The sequence below is a fragment of the Monodon monoceros genome, unplaced genomic scaffold (assembly GCF_005190385.1).
Source record: "Monodon monoceros isolate NGI ecotype Baffin Bay Population unplaced genomic scaffold, NGI_Narwhal_1 Super_Scaffold_6, whole genome shotgun sequence".
Lineage (NCBI taxonomy): Eukaryota > Metazoa > Chordata > Mammalia > Artiodactyla > Monodontidae > Monodon > Monodon monoceros.
Window position 1 is genome coordinate 59,034,521 of NW_021703783.1, and position 25,051 is coordinate 59,059,571.

At 34.3% G+C, this 25,051-nt stretch overlaps 1 protein-coding gene across 4 annotated transcripts in view; it reads right to left on the reverse strand.

Moving 5' to 3' along the window:
- Positions 1-25,051, reverse strand: part of OSBPL8 (oxysterol binding protein like 8) — a 187,813-nt gene that overhangs the window by 40,805 nt on the left and 121,957 nt on the right. For all 4 annotated transcript variants that reach the window (XM_029204668.1, XM_029204669.1, XM_029204671.1 and 1 more), the window contains 8 exons: positions 18,356-18,426; positions 12,644-12,721; positions 10,727-10,828; positions 9,122-9,325; positions 6,932-7,016; positions 5,155-5,326; positions 1,607-1,844; positions 814-998 (listed from right to left, as the gene is read on the reverse strand). In XM_029204668.1, the coding sequence (XP_029060501.1) occupies positions 814-998; positions 1,607-1,844; positions 5,155-5,326; positions 6,932-7,016; positions 9,122-9,325; positions 10,727-10,828; positions 12,644-12,721; positions 18,356-18,426 (1,135 nt within the window). The remainder of the gene's footprint in view (positions 1-813; positions 999-1,606; positions 1,845-5,154; positions 5,327-6,931; positions 7,017-9,121; positions 9,326-10,726; positions 10,829-12,643; positions 12,722-18,355; positions 18,427-25,051) is intronic.

The following is a 25,051-nucleotide window of genomic DNA, read 5'->3' on the forward strand; positions in this document are numbered from 1 at the left end:
AAATCTCCCACAGTTTACGAATTATCCTTTGAATCAGCTTGTTTTTTCTTTTTTTTGCAATGTTCATTAACGCAACTAATAGACTAATAATGCAATGAATAAACTGAATACAGGTATTAATGCAGAATCTAAAAATCAGGTCACAGGGCCAGAACCTAGTATCTTAGAAAACACAGCGCCTTGAAACTGTTGCTGGAATGGGGGCAGCAAGTGAAACCTGGAAAAGTATGATTGTCCAAGAAACTGCTGGGAAAGAGGTAGGCAGCTCCTCCTCCACCTCCCTCATGCCTGCCTTCTTCAGAATTACTCCCAGGATCAGCTGGCAGGAAGAAAAGCAAAGGTGAGAGTGGGGATTTATGCCATGTGCCAGCAGTTAGTAGGATGTTCCAGTTGTGATAAGCTGCACATGCCTCACTGCCTGCAGAGAGAATAAGCACAAACAAAAGCAGAAGCCCCAGGATGGGACCTGAAGGAGGACTTAGGTGGGGGAGAACCAAGAATGCCAACCAGCTCTCCCTGTGTTAGGTCAATGCACAGGTCAGGGAGCCTGTGATGGCAGTGCTGTCAAGGCAGGGGCAGAATTCCTGTCTTCCTCAAGCTCGTGATTTCTCCATTTGACCTCATAAATGGAAACTTTACAGCAAAGTATTAAACCTGCTTCTTATTAAGGTCAACTACAGAAGTGGTGGAGAAGAGAGAGTGGTATCTCATTTGAGCCTGATTTTGGGATAGCATTACCACTGAAATCAGCACTCTGAAAATACTCGAAAACCATGAAGTATCTTTTATTTTAAGAAATGAGAATTTACTTACTCAGATAGGAAATCTGCATGATAGTAGTAATCTGAAAGTTTATCCAGGAAAGAACGGGGTTCCAAAATAAATGTAGGCAGAACCACCCTGGATAGGTCCATGCCAGGACGGACTTGTTTCAGTAGTGTCCAGATAAGGCTTTTGTTTTCTTCTGACACAGTTTCTGTTTGAGAAGCCTCACCTGCCTTTAGCAATTAACAAAAAATACTGAAATACTATATTTATTTCAGACACATAAATATGTAGATAAGACAGCTAATACTGAAAATATGAATCTTCTCTAAGACTATTCCAAGCAATCTTAAAATGTGAAAATAACCCATTAGGTAATAAGTCAACACCTATAAAATTTAGTAAAAGGGTAGTCGCAAGAGACACTAAATAAAGTAAATGATATATACAAAGAATCTATTACAGAAAAACATTATACTCTATTATTTTATACTATGTTTACTTCTATGCATTAGCAATAACAAGTTATAAATTCATGTTTCCCTACAATTTACTTTGTACCTGGCAATAACATCAAGGAGTATCTTATTTCAAAAGCAAACCTGAAGATGTAAACTCTAAATTTAATAGAATATATTGGTATTTGTGCAAGTATATGTGTTTAATTGTTTATAAATCTTGATATATTCATATGTATGCAACTTTTAAAATAAAATAGGTATTATATAAATACTATTCTCTTTCAGGAAAAGAAGCAATAGGTCATACAAATATCTTCAATTTCATCTGTAAATTTCCAAGAATTAGAAAACCAAAATCTCTGAAAATCACAGACTGTTACCTCTCCGAGTTCTTCATGGCTCTGTTCAGTGTAGGTAGTCTCCTTTAAAGGCTCAACAGGCTCAGGTTCAATGTATGAGTCATCTTGCCTTTCTGATGTATCTGTGTCACTTTCTTCACTTTTCCCCATCACCTCATTGTCAGACTCATCATGCTCTTGATCATTTTCTTTATCAGATTTATCAGAATACATATCTTGGTCCTTAAAATGCTGCCGTTCAATTTCACTATCATTTAACCTTAAGAGAAAGAATTATTAGGAGGAAGGATAAAGGAGGTTAAGAATATTTAATTTATAAATAAGAAGGATATGTAACACTTACTGAGAATTTACTATGTGCAGGGTACCATTCTAAGTGTTTTATATAGTTTAACTCATTTAATCATAAAATAGCCCTAAAAGTAAAATTATTACTCTCACTTCACAGATTAATAAATGGAGGTACAGAGAAATTAAATTAAAACCTGGAAAATGCTAAGAGATGACACTCTGAGCTCTTTGCTCCTCTATCCTTTAGGTCTAAAATTTTCCAAAAGCAAAATTTTAGACTATTTCTTGCTAGATTTTTCCCTTAGTTTTACAAACATCATCACTTGAATCAACCTATCACTTCTGGTCTAAAGAAAAACTTCAAGACAAGACCACTAGATTCTCAAGTGAACGCAAATGAATTATGACTTTCTACCTGTAAAGGTCTCCAAAGTCACTCATAATAAGTCCAAAAATAAAAGAAGAAATGTATACGGTAATTATATCAATTTAATACTGGACTGAGGACTTCCTTGGTGGCACAGTGGTTAGGAATCTGCCTGTCAATGCAGGAGACATGGGTTTGATCCCTGGTTCGGGAAGATCCCACATGCCGCAGAGCAATGAAGCCTATGCACCACAACTACTGAGCCTGCATTCTAGAGCCCGTGAGCCACAACTACTGAGCCCCTGTGCCACAACTACTGAGCCTTCACCCTAGAGCCTGCGCTCCGCAACTACTGAAGACTGCGCACCTAGAGCCTGTGCTCCGCAACGAGAGGCCACCAAAATGAGAAGCCTGCGCACCACAACGAAGAGTAGCCCCCGCTCACCGCAACCAGAGAAGGCCCACGCACAGCAACGAAGACCCAACAGAGCCAAAAGAAAGAAAAAAAAACAACTGGATAGGCTTAACCTTGAAAAAAAACTCTATGGAGAACTGGAAATGGAAATTTCAGCTTAAGGAAATGAACCTATGGCCTAAAATTGTTAAGCTGCCATACCCAACCTTATTCTTACTTACAAGACTAGGGTTACTATTCTGCACAAAAAGGAAACAATTTTTTTTAAAAAATCACTTCCAGAATCAAACATTTTTTTAGAAATTTCTCATTTAAGAAAGTATCTGTGGGTTTTGTTTGGTAAAAAAATTTGTAAAGTACTTTACAAAAGAATACATGGTGCCATTATATATAATAATTGACATTTTAACAATGCTGAGGTAAGTTTAACAGAGTAGTCCTATTTGATTCTCTTTTAGTCTCTATTTTTCCAAAATCTTCTTATGTTTGGATTTTAATCAGACAACTTCTAACAGAAATTCATTTTTTAGAATACTTATTTTCTTTTTTCGCCTTTACAATCATATATTGCTGTCTTTGCTTTCTTACCATCTAGTCTCTCCTTAATCCCTCACAATCTGTTTTTTATTTTCTCTTTTATTTTGTTTTATCCTCTCTCCCCTTTGGCAACCTGTCCAGTTTCAAGACTTCTTCATTTCCATTTGATGATTTCTGTTTGATGATTTCCCATGCATGCAAGAATAAGCTTCAGATTCATGTTTTTAAAAGCTTGGTTGACCACATCTATATATACTGGGACCACTGCATCCTCAACATATCCAATATTTAATATATTATCTCCCAAATATGGTCCTTTTAAAAATTTTTTATCATCTTCCCAGTTACTCAGGCTTAAAACTTGGTAATCTTTTTTTAACTTTACCCGTTTCCTGTCTCTTACATCCAAGGAGACTCTAAGTCTCGAAGGTAGGCTCCCATCCTTCCTCATCTCTGCAACATCAGTTCCTAGCTCATTTTCTGTCATATATCCAAATGAACATGTTCATATGTTGATTCTACTTAATGGTAAAATCTGTTATATTGATCCTCTCCCTGATTCCCTAGCTGGATATTATGTTTTCATCCTCTAAATTCTCCTGATCCTATATTACCCTAAGACATCTCTCCTTTGGTTGTTTATGTCATTCTTTTCTTCCTACTATTTATAGTTGCCTGGCATTTTATCGCTTTCAAGCAAAACAAAACAAAACATCTCTCTAGGATTACATAGCTAGTAAACTGTTATACTGGATTCAAATTTAGGATCATATCTGATTCATTTTCCTATTCACAATGTGGTGAATTACAAAGAAAAGTGTATGGTAGCTTACACAGAAAAGAGACTCAAAATTTTTTAATGAATAAATACGTGAAGCAGATGAATTTTAAGATCCCCAAATAAGAGCATTTAAGGATTACCTGGTATTCTATAATACCAGGGGAAAAGGCCCCAACAAAAACCCATTCCTGTATCAGGTGCACCTCCCTCCCCCTCATCCTATCCCACTCAGACTCCTACACTAGGATAAAATAAAGCTCCAGATTATAGATCTGCAAAGAAAAGATGTAAAAGATAAGGTAATGGTGGTTTTATTTATTTATTTATTTTTGGCAGTTTTAAAAGAGAGTAAAGAAAAAGAGTCAAACAAAAGGATAGGAAAAAAAAAAAAAAAGTTCAGCTCCGCTTACAGGGAAGCGAGGAGAGAAGCAGTCTAACTTTGAGGAGGGTAACGTCAATGCTGACAGAAATAAGTGGCTGCAGAGAAGCTGAGGGCTGGGGCCAGGGAGGAAAAGCTGAGGGCTGGGGCCAGGCAGGAAAAGCGGAAGTCTATTTTTCCTGCAAAGCAACAGAAGAGATCTGAACCTCAACCTTCGTTTCCTTGAAGAAAATTTTTTTTAGTATTAACTACAATGAATGCTTCAGGGGAAAAAAAAAACCCACAAATAGGATACAGTTCCAATTTGAAACACAATATAATAGGAGAATTCCACAAATACCAGGTAGAATAAGTCCATTATAGAAAAAACAAAAAAGTGCTAATAGAACAACAGTAGAAGGACGGATTACATCTCATTTTTATGAGGCAAAGAAAGGCTTCGCATATGATATAATATTTGAGATTGAGATTGGCCTTGAAGAAAACACAGGAGTATGACGGAAGAAAAGAGCAAGGAGGACTAGACGTCATTTTTAATTGACGGAACACCAGGCACAAAGACAAGGTAGTTAGCATGGTTGTATTTAGGAAAGAACAAGTAATTCATATTAGCTGGAATCAAGGAAATAACTCTCTACACCTCACCATAGCAACTCAAATTTTAAACCAGGCCATAGGGGTTTAAAGACAGCTAAGTTTCAATCCTAGATACAATACAAAAATTCTAGGCCTGCCAACTAACCTAGTGAATAACACAGTCTCGAAAATAATCACCAAATTAGTGGCAATATCTACTTACTGGAAGTTATCACCACTGTGGAGACTGTTAGCACGTAATAAGCCATACAAAGTCACATGTGTGCTCTCTGATGAGATGCTCAGGTCATGTTCCTTTCCTTCCCTGATCATTGTACGTTTAAGAAGACTAGAACATTTCAAAGCCAACTCCAAAGCATCCATCCAGCACCTTCCTAGAAAAAGACAGATTCATAAATAGTATAATTCAAGAAACTAGAAAAACTAGCATCCATCTTAATTTAACACTGTTAACTTTTAAACATACTATTATTTCTCTCAGAAACATGCACTGTAAAAATTAATTAGAATATAAAATCCTGCCAGGATGTCTTAACGCAATTTTTCAGTTTAATAAGTGCTTTTTACATTCTAAATATCTGGAAACCACTGGTAAATAAATAGCATTAACATACATTAGAAAATACATCTAATCTAAAATAAATGTACTTTATTTTTAAAAGCTTCAAACATTAACATGTAGAATAACTGAAGGTACCAAAAAGGTACATGAAATATACCTAAGGGATTATGTTTCTACTATAAACAAACTATCTAAAATAATATTTTGTTGTTGACAGGACATCTATCCCAGGTTTAGCACCAAAATTTTAAGTCAGAAAAATGCCTGTCTAATACTGTTATTAACTGCCTTATTAGTTAGTAGAAACATTAACAACTTAATTTTGTGTGTGTGTGGTTGACTCTATGTATTTTAATTTTTGTTTATATTCGACTATAGTTGATTTACAATGTTGTGTTTCAGGTGCACAGCAAAGTGATCCAGTTATACATATACATATATCTATTCTTTCTGAAATTTTTTTTCCCATTTAGGTTATTACAGAATATTGAGCAGAGTTCCCAGTGCTCAACAGCGCTCAGCAGTAGGTCCTTGTTGGTATCTATTGTAAATATAATAGTGTGTATATGTCAATCCCCAAACTCCCAATTTATCCCTCCCCCCAATAACTTTATTTTTTTTCAATTAAAATTTAGAACAGTACTAGTAGAAAAAAAATGTTAATTGCTCTTAAAAGTCATATACATTTGTTTCAAGATATGGTGGCAATATCAGCCACATAAATCGTTTTCATAATGAAAGCTCATGCCTATGATATTTTAATTTAAAAAATAATCATCTAGTGAAAGTAAAGTTTAGAAGGTTACATGATTCCCTAGGCTAAGCTAGTCTACACTATAAAACAAAGAAGTGAAGAAAAAATCCATTATCAATTATTAAAGTTTTAAAGTTACCTTGCTTTCATACAAATTATACCCCCCCATATTTGTTTCAGGAATTAAATATTAAGTAATAAAGTACAGAATAGAAGTTTGTGTTTGAACGTCTTATGCAAAAAAACAAAATAGTGTATACAGTGTCATGTTAATATTTAATGATAAAATATAAATAGCATTAAATGTACTTCTAAAATGACAAAACTTAATGAGTTACCACAGAGAATGCTAATCAAGTCAAAAAGGTGTTAATATGTCAATAAAGGGTAAAGAAGAAAACTCCAGGCTGCTAGTTTATTACTCAATTATATAATGCTTCCTTCCTATTAGATTTCCCCATTTGTCAACCAAGTTGATGATATATTTAGTGTTCTAGGCAATTTATGATTATAATACGTCTGCTGCAAATTCCATACTAAATGCAGATTTCCCAAAGGAAAATGCAGCAATCTATAAAAGTATAGATCTATAAAAGTATATAGTATATTTTTAAGTGACTCTTAAAAATAAGGACCAAAATCCAATCCATCATTTGTATTTACCATCTGACTCTGAAGTAGCTCGGATGATCAAATAACTGCTAGGTAAGGGCTGAGTTATGGATCCAACTGCTTCACCTTTTGGACCCTTAAAAGCAGAATAAACAAAATAAATGGTGTACAGTATTATGAGATCTCAACTTTATATTATTCATAATTATCTGTAATAATCTAAGTGAGGCATGGATTATAATTTTTAAAAACAAACAAGCTTTAATTTCATGCTTCTTAAGAAAGCAAATGTTAAGTTCTGAGGAAAGCTTTCCTCTTCCACAAAATTTACCTCCTTACCAGAAAACTGAACTTATAGTTAACATTAAGCATTATCTCTGCATATTGTTCACATATTAAAGAGAAACCTAAAATTTCCCATATGAGACCAAATTTTAATTTAACAGAGAATTTCCATACTAAACTATTAGATGAGAAATACTAAATTTCTGGAAGCCTAAAGAAACAGCTGGAAACTTATAAGAAAAAAAGAAATGAATTTTTACTAGGTCAAGGGAAAAATAATTTTTTAAGTTGTCAGATCAAAGAATAAAATGGATTTTAAGAAGCATAAACATTAGGAAGTAAAGATGGACATTTAAAGTGAAAAAAGTAGAAACAAATCAATACGATTTTAACAAATCCTATAATATCCCTTGGGTATTTTCAAATGGCTTTATAATTTATGGTCTAGTTCCTAGAACCAGTATAGAGTAGGACCTTGAGTCAGACTGCCTGGGTTTCAATCTTGATTCCATACTAGAAAAATTACCTAAGTAACCTCTTTAGGCCTCAATCTCTTTATCTGGGTAATGGGGGATATTTGTATCCTCCTTACAGGAAATTTGTAACCTCCTTATCTCGTACCTTACAGGCACGAGAATTAAAAAAAGATTCCATATAACATGCTGAAAAGAGTCCCTGACACAAAGTAAAAATTTATAAACATTACTCTTTCCTAAGCATAGACATTGACTTTTAAGCTGCTTAAACAATGTCCTAAGTAGGTTTTGCTTGTGAAGAATATTCTGATGTTCATATAATTGTACAAATTTCCCTCCCACCAATATCTGGAATGAAATAACTTGACATTATAAGTATCTTTTAATGATTTTAAAATTCATTATAATTCTTACAATGCCTAAAAATAGTAGTAAAGAATAAATAATATACATATAAAGGATTTTGAAAGTAATTTTTTTTCACTTCAGAATGACATGATACAGAAATACCAGAGGTTTCATGGGTTAAATTCTTTCCCCTGTGGGAAGTATATAATCTCAGAATAAAACTAACTCTGTAATCCTAAATTTATTCCTGCTATGATTCCACACTACTGAAATAAAGGTTAAAAGTCCAGGTCTTTTCCTAGGTGTCTGTATATTGCCTAATTAAGCAATACCCAACAAATTAAAAAGCTGAAGCTACATTGAGTTCTAATCTCAATTAGGTTGTTTACCTAAAGGAGGAGTCCCAAAACCTTTATTCAAGTGTAATTGACTTTAGAAACTAAAACAATGATCGCTTTGTAAAAACTTAAGCTAGACTCATTTATTCAGTTATCATGTACTGCCTGTCTACTGTTCGTAGAATTCCTTAGTATAATAGTTTATCAAATAGAGCATTTCTATTTTCTTGATTGTTTGTTTTTAAAACAAGGAGTGACCACGGTAATGCTTTTTAGTTATAAAAGCATTAGAGCTCCATCTTCAAAGAAAGCTGCCTCTCAAAAATATGTAGGACTGCTTCTGCTTATAGGCTTCCTATCACATATTTACATCAATACAGGAAAGACCACCAAAATAAATGGCAGCTTCTGTTCTAGGGAGTCTGACAATTTGATAAAGAGAAGAACACTCACAGTAAACAGGATACAATATTACAAAGCAAAGCTGGTAATTGCAAAGTAAAAGAACAGTACAAACAATCCCTACAGACAAGAGATAATAAGGTACAATATAAATTTGGGAAGCATTTTCTGGAGAAATTTTTAAGTTAGATCTTAAAGGTAAACTAAGCATTTTGGTGCACATTTCATCGTGGGTAGAAACAGAAAAAGGAATAATGTGATTGAAGACAAAAACAAATTTATAAGTTCTGGCAGAGGACAGCAATCATTAATCATTCATTGATTTATCTCAGTTCTACTTATAGATTGTCATCTTTACCTCTCACCTATATAACTAACAAGTGCTTACTTACCTTCACTGCCCAAATGGACTGCTCCAAAGGATGGAAAAGTTTAAAACAAAAGCCATCCTTTTTTGATGGACGCTCAATGATCTCACAGGCATTCAGAAGAACTGTTCCTACCCATTGACCATTTTTTTGGGTTTTATAGATCAGTAGCACACCAGGTTTCAACACACACCACAATTTGGTCCAGCTCTTTAGAGTACCACGAATCTACAAAAATATAAGTTTATTTAAGAAATAAACCTTTGTTTCTCTGCTCCACAAGATACTAACCAAATAGAGGCAAATAGGGTATTTTAATCTAAAATTTCCATAAAGCGTACACTTTAAATTCACTAGGTGTATGTCTGTTAAGCTACTAAATAGCAAGCACTGGAAATAAACGTGAAAACAGCATGACTCCTGCTTCTGAGGAACCTAAATTCTAGTGGGAGACTGCATCAACAATTTCAAAACAATGTACCACGTAGAATGGCTTTCCTAACTTTCCTGGCCAGGTCAGGGGCCATTAAAATATACTTTCCTAGTATAGGATATGGAGCTTAAAGACTTAGTAAGTAGAGCCAATATAAGTCAGAAGGTGTTTTCAGAATAATATCGAAGAAGACCCCCGTATTACTTGAACTATCAAGGAAACTATCACTAGACTTCTATTTTAGTAAGAAAACTTCCATGACAGATCCCATAAGGATTTTAGGTTGGAGGTTGTACCTATCCTTGGGGAAGGTGAAGAGCTTTCAGTGCTGGGGTGATTTTTAGGTGAAAGCCAGGTACTAAAACTTCCTGGGAGTCAGGGTCTTACAAGACCATTCTCAAAGTTAGCATTAGGCTAAAATATTCCTACCAAATATCCTACAGATAAGAATGATAAAGAGGATAGAGTGACTAAGATGACAGGAAATAAAAATAAGTGGAAATAACCAGAGGCTAAAAGAATAAGGAATAGAAATAGCAATATGTATGTTGTTCTGCAAATTAATGCTTTTCAAATGGTAACTTTTACACTAACTTTGTCTCATATCTTCTCCAAAATGCAAATATACCAAGTCTACAATAATACTAAATGATAATTTGAAGAGCAAACAAAATATTTCTTTACAGGACATCAATGAGACAAGCGGTCCCCAACCTTTCTGGCACCAGGGACCGGTTTCGTGGAAGACAATTTTTCCACAAAGAGGGGGGATGGTTCAGGCGGTAACACAAGCGATGGGGAGCGGCAGATGAAGCTTCGCTCGCTCGTCCGCCGCTCACCTCCTGCTGTGCGGCCCAGTTCCTAACAGGCTGCGGACCAGTATTGGTCCGTGGTCCAGGGGTTGGGGACCCCTGGATTAGACTATATCATGTCACACAAATCAAAACGCCTTTTTAAAAGAACTGCTATCCATATTTGATGTTATTTGATGTCAAGAGAGACAACATTAAGGTTTCTTCTCTCCATTAAGACTGGAACATAGATCCTCTGGGATACAATTAATAGTTTCTTCATCAGTGAAAAACAATCAACCTAGGAGATGTTTTTGTCTTGCAGGCTTTTAGGTGCACTCTGGGCTTTCCTATTCCAGTTGGTAAATATCCAGCATTTGAATTCAAGAGTCAATGCAAACTGACCTTCAACCAATCAGCCATAACAATAACAGAGGGATCTGTGATTGTACTGAGTAACTCCTTTGTGGCTCTTTTCTTTTCTTCTCGGTAATTTTTCTTTTGCACCTATTTCACAGAAATAATAGAAAAATTAAAAATTCATTAGAAATAGGCAATTTCTCTCCTATTTTTTAGCTCCATAGTATGTAAAAAAATTTACACTCTAAAATAAAATTCTAAACCTCTTTTAGAATTCTAGCATCTTAGGACAGACCTTTTTTTTTTTTAAGAGCTGGTAGAAATTTTTAGAAAAGCAAGGTTAGAATCTAGTTTTTCTGATCACTAGGCCAATTCTCTGTATATTTTTAAAGAATTTTACGTTTTTAAAATTACACAGTACATGAATACAAACTCATGGTAAAAATTTCAAACAACACAAAGCTAAAAGCCGTTTTTATTATACCCTCTCCTATTCCGATTCCCAGAATTGATCACTGTTAACCTTCAGGAAAACACTATCCTTTCAGGCCTCTTCTATGTACACAACCTACAGAAATATACTTTTGTGTTTGTTTTTGTTTTTTTGAACACATAGAAAAGGTTCTCCTATTCAATATTTTTTGGAGCATTTCAATTCTCTTTCCATTCCATGTCTACCTCATTCTTTTAACTGCTACATAGGATTCCTAGTATGAATAAAATAGTAAGAGGTAACATTTACGGGACACACTCTGCGTACCAGTCACTGTTGTAAGCACTTTACATGTATTACCTCATTTAATACTCACAATAACCTTGGGAAGTAGGACTATCATTATCCTTATTTTACAAATGAGAAAACTGAGGCACAGAGAGTAAATTGCCCAGGATCACATAGTTAGTAATTCATGGAGGCAGAATTCAAATAGAGGCAGCCTGGCTCTAAAACACATGCTTTTAAGCACCATGCTATACTACTTCTATAATTTTTCTTAACATATTCTCTTACTGATGGAAATCTACTCTGTTGTCAGTTTTTCATATCACAAACAATGCTGTCGTTATTTAGGACTGGCAATTTTTCTCTCTTTTCTGACACTAATATATAACATATAAATAACTAAGAAACTACAACACTGAAACTAATTCATTCAAATTATCAAAGTTTTACCCTTCATAAGTCACTCCTGAGATAATTTGGGAAAGTAGCAGTGAAGCAATCTTATTATTTATTGCTTTGTTGTTGTTCACGAAGGGGAGAAGATAACCTATTGGTGACTTTTTATAAACTAAAACACAAAATTTTCCTAGTTGCATTTAATGGTGAAGAGACTACATACACACAAGAAATTTTAATAATTATACAGTCAAAAAGAGTTCACTTTGGTCTTTGTTAATATGCATATCTGAATTAACAGATTTCATACAGAACTGTAAATGCAGATACGTATAGGATCAGATATGGAAAAAAAGAGGGGCAAAACAGACTATATGGGAATCAAGAATCAATTGGAAAGCATGTGTTCCTTAAACTCCAGGATCTGTGGCCATTCTGGAAGGCAGGCCCAGTATAACCTATTTCTTAGGAGAAGCTGGAAATCTGGACTTGTAATTGTTGGCTCAAATTTTTAAAACACTGTGTAGGTCAAACAAAATATATATTACCTGTGGGCCAAATTCAGCCCATGATCTAGCAGTTAGTAAACTCAAATTTCAAAGGGCAGCAGAGCTTCCCGTTATGTTCTATAACGCAGTGGCGTGCTTGACTCAAGTACAGCTGTGCAGAGATATCCAGTCCTCAGCACCCGCACCCCAGCTGAGGGCCAGAGTAGCACTGGGACAGTCATCAAAGAGTCTTTTCAGTTGACTCCAGCATGCCATACAAACATTAATATTTTTTTTCTTCCTTTAGGATTACAAATACTTATTTCTTTACCTTATTTCATAACTGTGGAAACTAACCTTGAGAGATTCTTTTTTTGTAAGCTTGCTTGAAGCTGAACTATCCTTCTCCGAGCCATTATAAAGTTTAGATTCAGACTGAAATCACATGGAAATGAAGAAAAGAGAAATAATAATTAAAATCGCCACTTATTCTACACACACATATGGCACATAAAAACTAATGTTAAAACTATGTTTGTGACATTCTTCCCACTCATTGCTGTGATTTAGGCAAATGTCAATTTTCAAATACTGATTTTCCCTTTACAGTATTTGGGTTTGAAAACTAATCCACATTAAAGCCACAAAAATAAAAACTTATCAATAAATCAATTTACAATGTGAGGTTAAATAAGATCATTTATAAATCTCTGCCTTCTATTTTTCAGGGTATTTCTGAAAAACACAATTATTTACTTATTCTTAGGACAAATGTATCCAAAGCAGTGTAATTTTTTAAGTTGAAATATTCTAAAAAACAAAAAACTTCTAGCAAGTTGCTGTACACATTGCCCTGTTGCTACTCCTTCTCCAAAGGGGATAAATACAAACATCTTCAGAAACAAGTAATGAAACACCCTAAGTTGTACAGTGTTTAAAAATCAATATTCCTAGCACCTACTTCTTCCTAACTATCCAGTGCCCCTAAATTATTACTAATGTCTTAAACTTGTTTCCAGACTTTGTTTATACTTGATATTTCAATTTGATCCTCATAAGAACCTTGAAAAATAGGCGTAACAAGTGGTTTTATCTCCATTTTACAAATCATGAAAGGGAGGCTCAGGGACGTTGATTTTCTAAACAATCAATCAACAGCAGGGATCAGAACCCGGGTCTCCTAATCCAGTACTCTTTCAAGGAGACTACTTTCTTCCACCAGAGTAGAAGAATATAGAACCAAAAGCTGCTTCCATAAATCCTGGAACAATTAAATTAAACATATTCCTTCACTGTTCTATGATTTTCATTTTTACCTATTGTTAGACATGGGAGAAGGTACTTAAAGTTTGTAGCATTACTCCCAGTGCTAGGAAAGTATATGGGGCTTGATCCAAATGGTAGCTTTCAAGTGTTTAATGGCCAGATCTACATAATATCACTAGATGTGATCAAGGATGAAAAACTTTGGGTACAAACTCCCTCACTCAATTTTAAGATCCATGAGGACAGGGACCATGTTTATTCATCAATTATAGCCAGCTATCACCTGTGGAAAAGGAAGGGCTCAATAAATACCTCTGGAATTAATAAAATGAAAATGAAACTAGCATTTGCAGCTCATCTCTCCTAAAAATGCCTCCGCTACTTAGTACAAAATACGAATTATTATGTTGATGGTAATAACTGGCTGAACTGGAAAGGAACTGCAAACTACACTCAATGTAGAAGGTGGGGATTAACCTAATTAAATTTTTGTTGAAGTTACTCCTTTGAGAACTGGACTTGAAACATCATATTGCTTACTCCCATGATGATAGGATATATTGTGATACTAAAACCATTCCACAAAAGTTCTCAAGCCAAACAGGTCTCTGTCCTCTCCTTGCCGCTGGAAACTCAAAGATGACATGGCTACTGTCAGAGGAATATAATGGTTTCTATTTCCCACAGCTTAATAGGAAAATGTGTATTATAATGTACTTTTTAGATACTATTAAGTGAAGAATACTAATAATATTAGCTTAAAAGTTAATGAAAATGAATGACTGTTTAACTCTTTACCAAGTACTATGTAAGTACTTTATATGTTCTGCTTCATTTAATCCTCAAAGCAACCTATGAGATAGTTGCAGTTCCTCCTTTTGCTGATAAAGAAACTAAGACTAACAGATTAAATAACTTCCTAAAGTCACAGAGTCATAAGTAGACGATCTGGGATTTGTACTCTGGTGTGCCTAATTCTCAGTTTCATGCTCTTAGCCATCTCATCACATTTATTTCTCACCTTTTAAAACTGTTCATATAGAATCTTAGACTCAAATTTAAGACTTATCTTTATGAACAACAGGAAATCTATTTCCCTAGACATGACAAGATCTGGCTTGGAGATTCCTAAACGATTCTAGTATATAAGGGACTAGCAGGCCAGATGGCTGTCACATAAGCTTGGTAAATTACAGCACACATACTTCAAGGAATCCCTGCCATACTGTGTAGCTAGTTCTGAAAAAAAAAAAAAAGGATCCAGTGACCAAGTTCTATAGTCTTTTCAATGAAATACTACCAAAGTTTTCTGAGTCAACAAGTTACCTTTTAAATACCAAGAATCATAAACTGTTTTTTTGTTGGAAATATTTTACTAAACTAAGTTTCCTCCTTTTATAAACTTACTGACCACTATTTTAATGATGATACCTTATGGGCTGTGCAACTATGGGAAGTTATTCAATCTCTTCCAGTCTTAGTTGCTCATTTATAAAATAAGGATATTCCTACCAAGTCATAGGGTTGCTTTGAGGGGTAAATGAGGTAGTGTGCATGATGTGTTTAACACAGTACTTGGTATACTGCGTTTCAGGTTTGTGACTATCCTCTAGATTGCAAGTGTTGACAAAAATATGACCTTTAGATAAATGGAACATTAACATATGAGAATACTTTCGACTTGCTTTGAAAACTATAAAATACTGCAGATGTAAGGAATGATAACAATAATGATAAGTTACTATGACTCTATCAGATATTTTGATTTGGAAAGTTTTTTTTTTTTAATGTCCAAGGAAATATATTTTTTACAGTAAGAGGTAGATGATTTAGCAAACCTACAGCTAAGCAGACTGACGGCTGGAGAATCAAGTCAAGATCTCGGCTCAGAAACCCGTTATCCTTGTAATAGCATTCCTTTTATCCCACTAGAAATATTATTCATGCTGGCAATTCCTTTCATTGAGATGGACAGTTAAAAATTTATTTAAAAATGCTAAAAGGAAGATGGGATGATCTGATTAACTGATTTCTCCAATTCACTCATTTACAGGATGCCTGAGAAACAGGAACTGCCTTTACTTTTAAAATGGTGGGGGTTGGGGGGAAGAAGGATGCCATAAATTCAGTGACCAAAATGACAGTACTGATACTTTCTGCATCAAATTCATAAAAGTATAAGGTTAAAATTATTTAATGGTCTCAGTTATGCAGATCGATCATAGAAGGAATAACAAGATTTTGCTTCCCAAAGTTACTCAGGTAAGAACAAAATCTTCAGAATTCCATGAGAATAAGGTTTGATGATAAATGTATAAATTTTAGGATTGTTCTGAAAAACAAAAGAGTGGAATATATGTTAAAATATATAAGGACAAACTAGTGACTATGTATATCTCTTAAGCTAACAGAATAAACCAAGATTAAATCTAAGGTAAGACAGAATCAATAAGATTCAGCTCTTAGAAAATAACAGAATGAGTACAATTTTACTTACACCAAATAGTTACCACGTCAAGAAGCCTATTCATTCACTGTAGTTCTTTATTCAAAGTAAGAAAAACGAATTCTCAAACACCTATTATTAATCAAGTACTTCATGAGGCACTTACAGCATCACAATCTGAGAGTTAGATCTTACCTCTTTTGTACAGATAAGAAAATTGAAGCCACTTTGAATTCTAGCTCTACCATTTTGACCCTTGAGAGTTATTTAACTTCTCTAAGCTTCGGTTTGTTCACTAATAAAATGGGGCCAATAATACCTGTCTTCTAGTATCCTTAAGAGAGTTAAAAAGACACTTAGCAAGCTCTTAGTACAAAGTAGCTATTAATGTCATTATAATTAGCATCTAAGAAGTCACAGGTATTATATGACAGTCAAGATTCAAACTCACTTTTTTGACCCTAAAGCAGTGAATGCTTGCTGTGCAGAACTTTCTGAATAACAGAAATATTCTATATCTGAGTAGTCCAATATGGCAGCCACTAGCTATATGTGGCTACTGAGCTATTGAGATGTGGCTAGTGTAAACGAGGAACCAAATTTCTAATTTTATTTAATTTTAATTAATTTTAATTTAAGGTTCATACACAACTAGGTGCTATTGTACTCAAGGTGCAGCCTGTGTTTCCTTTTATTTATTAATGCACACTGCTTCATTAAGGTATGTAAACTTGCTTTTCAGGCTCCCTGCCCTCCCTACCCCTCCTGCCCCTCCCTCACCCTCCCATTTAGAGACTACATGTAGATGGCTGTGGTAGGTAGATCTGGAGTTTAGGGTTCTGAGTAGGAATACCACTATTCCATACATTCACCAATTCTGGTATTAACTGCTTGAAAATAGGTTTTTAAAATTCCATAAATTTCGCTGTATTTCTAACCATGGCAGAACCAAGATAAATCATCTCCTCATTATGCATCTCATATAAAATGATAAAGGTATTTCTCATGCATATGTTATATACATACAAAGTCCTACTAAATTTTCACCTTATGTACTTATATACATATAAGTACAGGATGGACCTTTATGTAATGAATACTTGAAAAGTTAAGTGTGAATAAAATCTGTGTAAAGCATATCACGGAATATGATAAAAAATATATCATGGAATCCTCTCAATCACTCACAAGAACAGGAACAAAATATGTAGGGTTTTACAAGCCAAGCCTACTGCTGAGAATAGCAGAGAATTTACTAGCTTAAGAAATAGATTTTCGGACTTCCCTGGTGGCACAGTGGTTAAGAATCTGCCTGCCAGTACAGGGGACATGGGTTCGAGCCCTGGTCTGGGAAGATCCCACATGCCGCAGAGCAACTAAGCCTGTGTGCCACAACTACTGAGCCTGCGCTCTAGAGCCCGCGAGCCACAACTACTGAGCCCACGAGCCACGACTACTGAAGCCCACATGCCTAGATCCTGTGCTCTGCAACAAGAGAAGCCACCACAAGGAGAAGCCCACGCACTGCAACGAAGAGTAGCCCCCGCTCACCGCAACTAGAGAAAGCCTGCGTGCAGCAACAAAGACCCAATGCAGCCATAAATAAATAAATAATTTTTTAAAAAAAAAAGATATAGATTTTCTTACAGTCATTGAAGTTTGATTCCACAAACATAAAAGCTTCTCCTGCTACTAAACCTGACCAGAAATAACAGTCAAAAGTCAAATCCATTGACGAATTATAGAAAATCCAGTGAATTACAAACCCATAGGAAAGTCAATGCATCATAAAATACTTTTCAAATTTGAATAGTACTCTTAAAGAAAAAATTCTCAACAGACTTAAGAATATGTACAAGTATCTCATTTGAAAATTACTAATTTAGGGAACTATGTCTTATTCTAAGAAAGTGCCTTTCAATTGCACACTATTATAGCAAGAGATGTTTGGCCTTTAACTGGTAAAATGTATGTATTTGATTGTCATTTGAATGAGCCCAAAACACTTAGAAATTAAAAAACAAAACAAAACAAAAAAACCCAATGAACCCTGACTATCTCTATTCTCTACATGGAACCCTCAGACTTCAGTCTGAGATATACTGCTATAGCAGACATACCAGAACAATATCACTCAGGAGAGAACCCTGGTTACCAATAGGCTATATTTCCAAGTAACCAACAGAACCTAAATCAGCCCCAGGGGACCTTTCCTTTTTTCATATATACTACCTGGTTTAGATATACCAACATAAAAACACCCCACAAAAATCTGATAGGATTTCAGTGTTAGTTCACTCATCTTAAATATTAGAAAAATGTTGTGATCATATATTTGAGGACAACAATATGCTTACCTTGCTCTTTGACATAGAAAGGGAAGATTCATCTTTGTTTTGAGAAATGTCTTCCTTTCCTCTTTCAAACCCTTTAAAAACATAGTCATTATTTCAGTATTACCACATTTGAACACATACAGGCATTAAAAAGCAAATGCACATAAGTTATTCAATTTCAAATATACACTATACAATATTTGATATACATCAGTGCAAGAAGCCTACACTCAACATACAGTTTTAAACTATTATAGTTTAAAGACTACTAAGGGATCATGTCACTAATAGTAATTCTTTAGAATAAATCAAGACTTACAGAGGCACTGGTGTCTTTCCCTGAACCCATCAACATAAGCTAAATATCTCTTTTCTCTGCTCATTCACTTGGCATGAACTCAGGACTCATGGAATTTTTATTTCAGTTAGCTGTTTTCTAACAAAGAACCAACCCAACATACTTTTCACACCTCTTGCCAAACTGGAAAACAACTCCAGAATGGGTGATAAAAGAATACTAGGGAAATAAATCTGAATTGAGGGACAGACTTTAAAAAAAATCTAATAATGTGTTTATTGTGAGAATTAAATGAGCATGCATAGAAAGCAATTAGCATAGTAGTTGCAGACAGTATGTATTCAATTAACATTGACCCTTAATATTATCATTGTCACTGACTATTGTTATATAAATTCTAAAAGGATAAATCTAAAACATGAGTGCATTGGGATATATGCACACATCTTTCCTACCATGTAACACATTAATATAGCACTATCAAAAGCAATTAACAAGTTAATGTTGTAAGGGTACAATTAGAGAAACGTTAATGCTGAGATTTGTGTGGCAGGAATAAGAGGGGCAGTACTCATTTTAATGAAGTTCTTTCTACTTTTGAGGACAAGTAATATTAACTCTTCCCTACAACTATCTGTTCTGAGTCCACTAAAAGCCTATATAAAATATAATCATTCATAAAGCAGCATTTATAAAGTTATCAGTATCAGTGCCTGAAGCATTTAAAAATCATTTCTAGGATATCAATGAGACCATTTATTCTGTATTTGATTTATATTAGCTAAAACAAATCCATTCCATTTTCTTAATTCAGAGATTTTGCTGATTTTTTTTTTTTTTGTAATATGAAGAAGGAATCTTTTTCTTTTTTTTTTTTCCATCTCTGGTAAGCAGAAAGATCAGGCAATCCTAAAACCAAGGAGGGAAAAAAAGAAACCTGTTTCATAAATCTAACATGGAATTTTAAAGGAAAACTTACCAGGATTTGAAACTTTAGCATAAAGCAAACCAAACTTACATAATTCAGTTTAAAAATTCTAAAATATTTATTCAGAGTAATAAACATTTTATAATAAGTAATTCTTAATTCTAATGAATTAACACAAATTATTTCAATGATCTTGTAAATAGATGTACAAGAGAACAAAGATTTTCTAAAAGTATATATTATGAATGGAAAAAAGATGATGTTTTTCTTTATTCTCCTAAGAACTGAATTTTACGTAAATTTCTCTAGTTTGGTTTTGGTTTCAGCTCAATCTAGGTCAATCCATTTATTAGACTAAGAAAAACGCCCACTTCACTGTGTATACATTCACATATTATTTTAAAAACAGAACAGTAAATTAAAGTGGAAGTTACAAATCTGAATAGACTTTTTTTGAACATGCAAATATGTCTTGCAGAAAGTTTCAAATGTTGGAAAAGGACACATACGAAAGCAAGATGAAACTAAACAAGAAAAACAAAAAAAAGGGCACTCATAAACATAGGTTGTATATTATGTCAGACCAATAAATGAATCCCATTTTAAAAGATTTTCTATACCTCAAACTAGCAAATCAAATCATTATTTTAAAAGCTGGCCCTGATGACTTCCAAGTTATTTAAAATTACAGCAGATAAAGCAAAAGGCTAAGTCTGGTCCAATACTTTGAATTTCAGCTAAGTGCAAATAAGCAGATGAGTAGCTTAAAGTGCAATGACCACATAAAAGTGTTCAAAAGCCTTAAACAGAAAATATTGCCATACTGTACACTAAGTTTTCAAGGGTAATTCCAAGGTAGGCAAAGCAAAAAGCAACACATGAAGGACTCTTTCTTTAGACTGGATAAAGGTGGCTTCCTAAAAACATGAAAAATAATCATCTTAAAATGTCAGCGAAAGTATTATATTTGTTAGAAGCCAAAAAGGGCTCAGCCAAAATACTTCTTAGACTTTTGTTTTCCATGTATAGGGATTTAAAATTACTTAAAAATTACTCCTTTATTTCTTAAAAATGTGATATTATAGATAAAATCCTGAAGCCTACAATACATTATTGACCATTGTCAATAATGCAGAACAGTTTCAGATCATGACTTTTTACCAAGTTTGCTTATTAGCAATATTAGGTAGTAAATTCTCTTCCTACTATCCTCCTCACCGCTACCATGAGATAGAAACCTACATCCCCACGCAAATGGCTAAGATCAAAAGGACTAAGACCATCCAAATCCAGGTTAGGTTAGAATATAGAGCAACCGGAACTCCATTCACTGCTGGTGGGACTACAAATAGCATAGTCACTTTGGAAAACTATTTGACAGTATCTCCTAAAGCTGAAAGTACTCATATTCTAAGACAGAGCACTTCTGATCCTAGCTACACCCAACAGAGATGAGTGTGTCCATGTTCGTTAAAAGACAGGTACAAAAATGTTCACAGCAGTTTTATTCATAATAGCAAAATCTGGAGCCAACTCAAATGACTATTAATAGTAGAAGAAATGAATACATTATATTCACACAATGAAATGATACACAGCAATGAAAAAGAATCAATTACCAATACACAAAACAACAAACAGAATAATGAGTAGAAAAAGCCACCTCTCCCCATCAAAAAAAAAAGCACATATCATATACCATATGATTCCATTTATATAAAAATCAGGAACTAGCAAACCTAATCTATGGTGCTAGAGGTTGGAGGTTGGAACAGTGGTTTATCTTTGTTGTAGGAGGAACTGACTGGGGTGGGCATGAGAGGGTCTTCTGGGGAACTGGGAAATGGTTACACATATTGATACATAACTAAAAATTCAAAAAGTTGTACACTTAACTATGTGTAAGTTATGCCTCAATAAAAAATTTTTTTAAATTCAGATATCCTTCCCTATTCTTCTAGTTTATTAGACCTCTCCTGCTATGACATCCTTTCTTACTTAGTCTATATCCCTTTAACATATCCTGCTCTGGGCTAATTCTGATTCATTCATCAACAATGATGATAATTATGGGGATAATTAACATAATAATATTTATGAAAACAACAATAAAGCAACCAATATCCACTTGTAGGAACATTTGTGATTTTTTTGTTGTCGTTGTTGTTGTTGTTTTTACGGTACACAGGCCTCTCACTGTTGTGGCCTCTCCTGTTGCGGAGCACCGGCTCCGGATGCCGCAGGCTCAGTGGCCATGGCTCACGGGCCCAGCCGCTCCGCGTCATGTGGGATCCTCCCGGACCGGGGCCGAACCCGTGTCTGCATCGGCAGGCGGACTCTCAGCCACTGCGCCACCAGGGAAGCCCAACACTTGTGACTACGGCTTGTCTTTTAATTCTATGCACGGTCTCCTTGATGAATAGCTCTTGATTTACTACCTCTAATCTTTAAAACAATGCCCCCCGCTAAATATTAGGAATATTCTATATAACTGAAAAAATTGAGGCTCACAGGAATTAAGTAACTTGACAAATGTCAATAAGTGAAAGTATCAGAGCTAATTCAAACTTAGGTCTAACTTTAAAATTCATGCTGTTTCTAGAATGCCAGGGTGTGTCTCAAGATCCAAGGCCAACGTCTTCTGGGAGCCTTGCTTAGATTGTGTAGGCATAGAGTTAGCTGTCTCCTCTGAGACACAGCACTTGGTACATTTGTACTACCATATTTACCACAACGTACTTCAATTATTTGTTTTCATGTTCATGTCACATACTTGACTGTGAGTTCCTTAAAAGAAGGGTTTAATTCTTATTCATCCTTTCAAATACAAAGTTTGATAAACTGATCCAAAAATTAATAAAAATGGACTCTACTTTTACTTGTAGTGGCTTTTAAAAATAGGTGAAATATAGCACACCTTCAGAAAAATGCATAAAATGTAAAGGTATAATTTAATGTATACAGTGAATATTTGCATAACCGCCACCCAAATCAAGAAATACAGAATTGTCAACATCCCATAAGAACTACTCCCCACCTGCCCCATGCCATTCTTGATCACAATCTATCTATTCTTCTTTCCCTCAAAGGTAACTACCTTGACTTTTGCAATTATTATTTACCAGCATGTCACAGCAGGTATTTCATTCATTGTCATTGCTGATTAGAATCCTACCGCATGACTATATCACTATTTATCCATCCATTGTTTGGGCTGTTTCCAGTTTGTCCCTCTTACAAACACTGGTGATACGAATATTATTGGAAATGTATCCTAGTAGACATATATATCCATGAATATCTCTAGGGTTTAAACCTAGAAGCAGAACTCCTAGGTCAGAGTATATGTGGGTCTTCAACTTTAAGAATACCATATTGTTTACCAATTTGCTTATTTTTCCACTAGCACTGTGCGTGAGTTCTCCTTTCTCCATATCCATGGTAACACATCAATATTGACAGATTTTTAATATCTTTGCCAATCTGTTGGGTGTGTGTATCAATGGTAAATCAATGAGATTTTAGTTTGTGTGTCCCTGATTACTAATGATACTGAGCACTATCTCATGTTAATTACCATTTTAATTTTCTCTTTGTGAAGAGCCCAGATCTTTTGCACATTAAAAAAAAAAAAAACTCATTATCTACATTAAAAAAACCTCATTGTCTACCTTTTTCTTAATTTATATAGGAATTCTTAATGTTTTCCAATTATTGGTTCTTTGCCAGTTATATTTATTACAAATATCTCCCCATTCTACGGCTTGTCTTTTAATTCTATGCACGGTCTCCTTGATGAATAGCTCTTGATTTTAAGGTTGTCAAATTTAGCAATTTCATTCTTTTAACGGTTAGTGCTTTTTGGTCTTAAGAAAGTCTCCCCTAAATCTGTGGTCATGAAGATATTTTCCAATAATGTAGTAGTAAACAGAGTTTACTTTCTCTTACTAATTCAATGGACTATGATTCCTGAATAAATTAGCACTCTGCCCCTAATTCTAATTTGTTAACAGAATACAAGTGTTATCAGCATTGATAAGGTATAAGCTTTTTATATACTTCAGTAAAATTTGGTTCATTAATGTTTAGATATAATACAGCAAGTTTTATGCTGCTTTAATCTTGTTAAAATGAGATTATATACACATATCTACAAATGCAGATTGAATAAGTATTTACAAAATATAGAATTGCTACATAAACTATACTGAATACAGCCAAGAAATTGTATAAGAAAAAAATCTCCGAGAAGTCAAAACATACTAAACAGATCTATCTACGTACTAAAGCTTACACAGAGTGTCTGTCTATAAACATCTTTGTTCAAAGTTTATTTATTCCAATTTCTAGGTACATGGACAAAGGGTACCATTTCTATTTTATAACTCATCATAAAGAAAAAGGCCATACCAATATATTCCTTAAGGTAGAAGTAACAGAAAAAAAGGGGGGGGGTAGATTTTCCCAAGGAAAACTAAAATGATAAAAGGGTTGTGGTCAAAGTGGTAAAACAAAGTTATCTTTAAATATCACTAATGTAGAACCTCTCTTTCTCTAATGATGTCAGATAAATCCATAAAATGTCCCAGAAAAAATTATATTTTTTACTTTTAACTTAAAAGAAATACATAAAAAGCCACTTCTTTGAAGTACCTAATTCTACTTCTTAGCTGATAAAATAAAACATATTTTTAAAAGCTTTTTATCATGGCTGGTTGTAATAAAACTGTTGGTTGTATTAAGAGGAATATGGAAGCATCCCTATGAATATGATTTTCTCTATTTCAAGAATTAGAAAACAAAGCCAATCATTTACTTTTCCATTCAAACAAATCTATCTAGAATGACCTTCAATATTTTCTTTGAGAATAGAAACTGACAATTCTGTCTTCAATTACCTAATGAAGTAAAAACCAAATTTCTAAACAGGGAAGTTTTCTATTGTTTAGTAAGGTAACCTGATTATTCTTTATATTAAGTAGACTCATGGCATGAAGGTCAGCAAACATGTGCTAGCAAGCTTGCTGGCTTAAAAAAAGAAAATCAAGAAGACAAAGACAAATACAGAAATGGAACTAAGTCACACTGTAAAAGCAAATAAGTACAGTATTTAACAACATTAAAAACATTTCTGTGTGTTGCATTTTCAGAGCCACTTGTGAACATAGACAAATAGTAAAATTTACACCATTTTGAGAACATTAAGAAAGAAGCATGATAGTAATCATGCTACACTAAGACTAAATTACGGACTATGAATGTTGTTTAAAGCTTATGCTACTTAGGCAACAGTTCAGGACTATGGTTTCCAATTCTTTTCAGAAACCCTGTTAGAAAAGAAAATGAAATCAGTGAATTTACAATAATTTACTTAATTGCCCAAGTAACACTTTCTACCAAGTTGTTTCATCATCTCAAAAGAATGCATATACTGCCTAGCGGCATGAATATTCACAAAAAGCTAAGAATAAAGGTTAGTGTGAAAAATGAA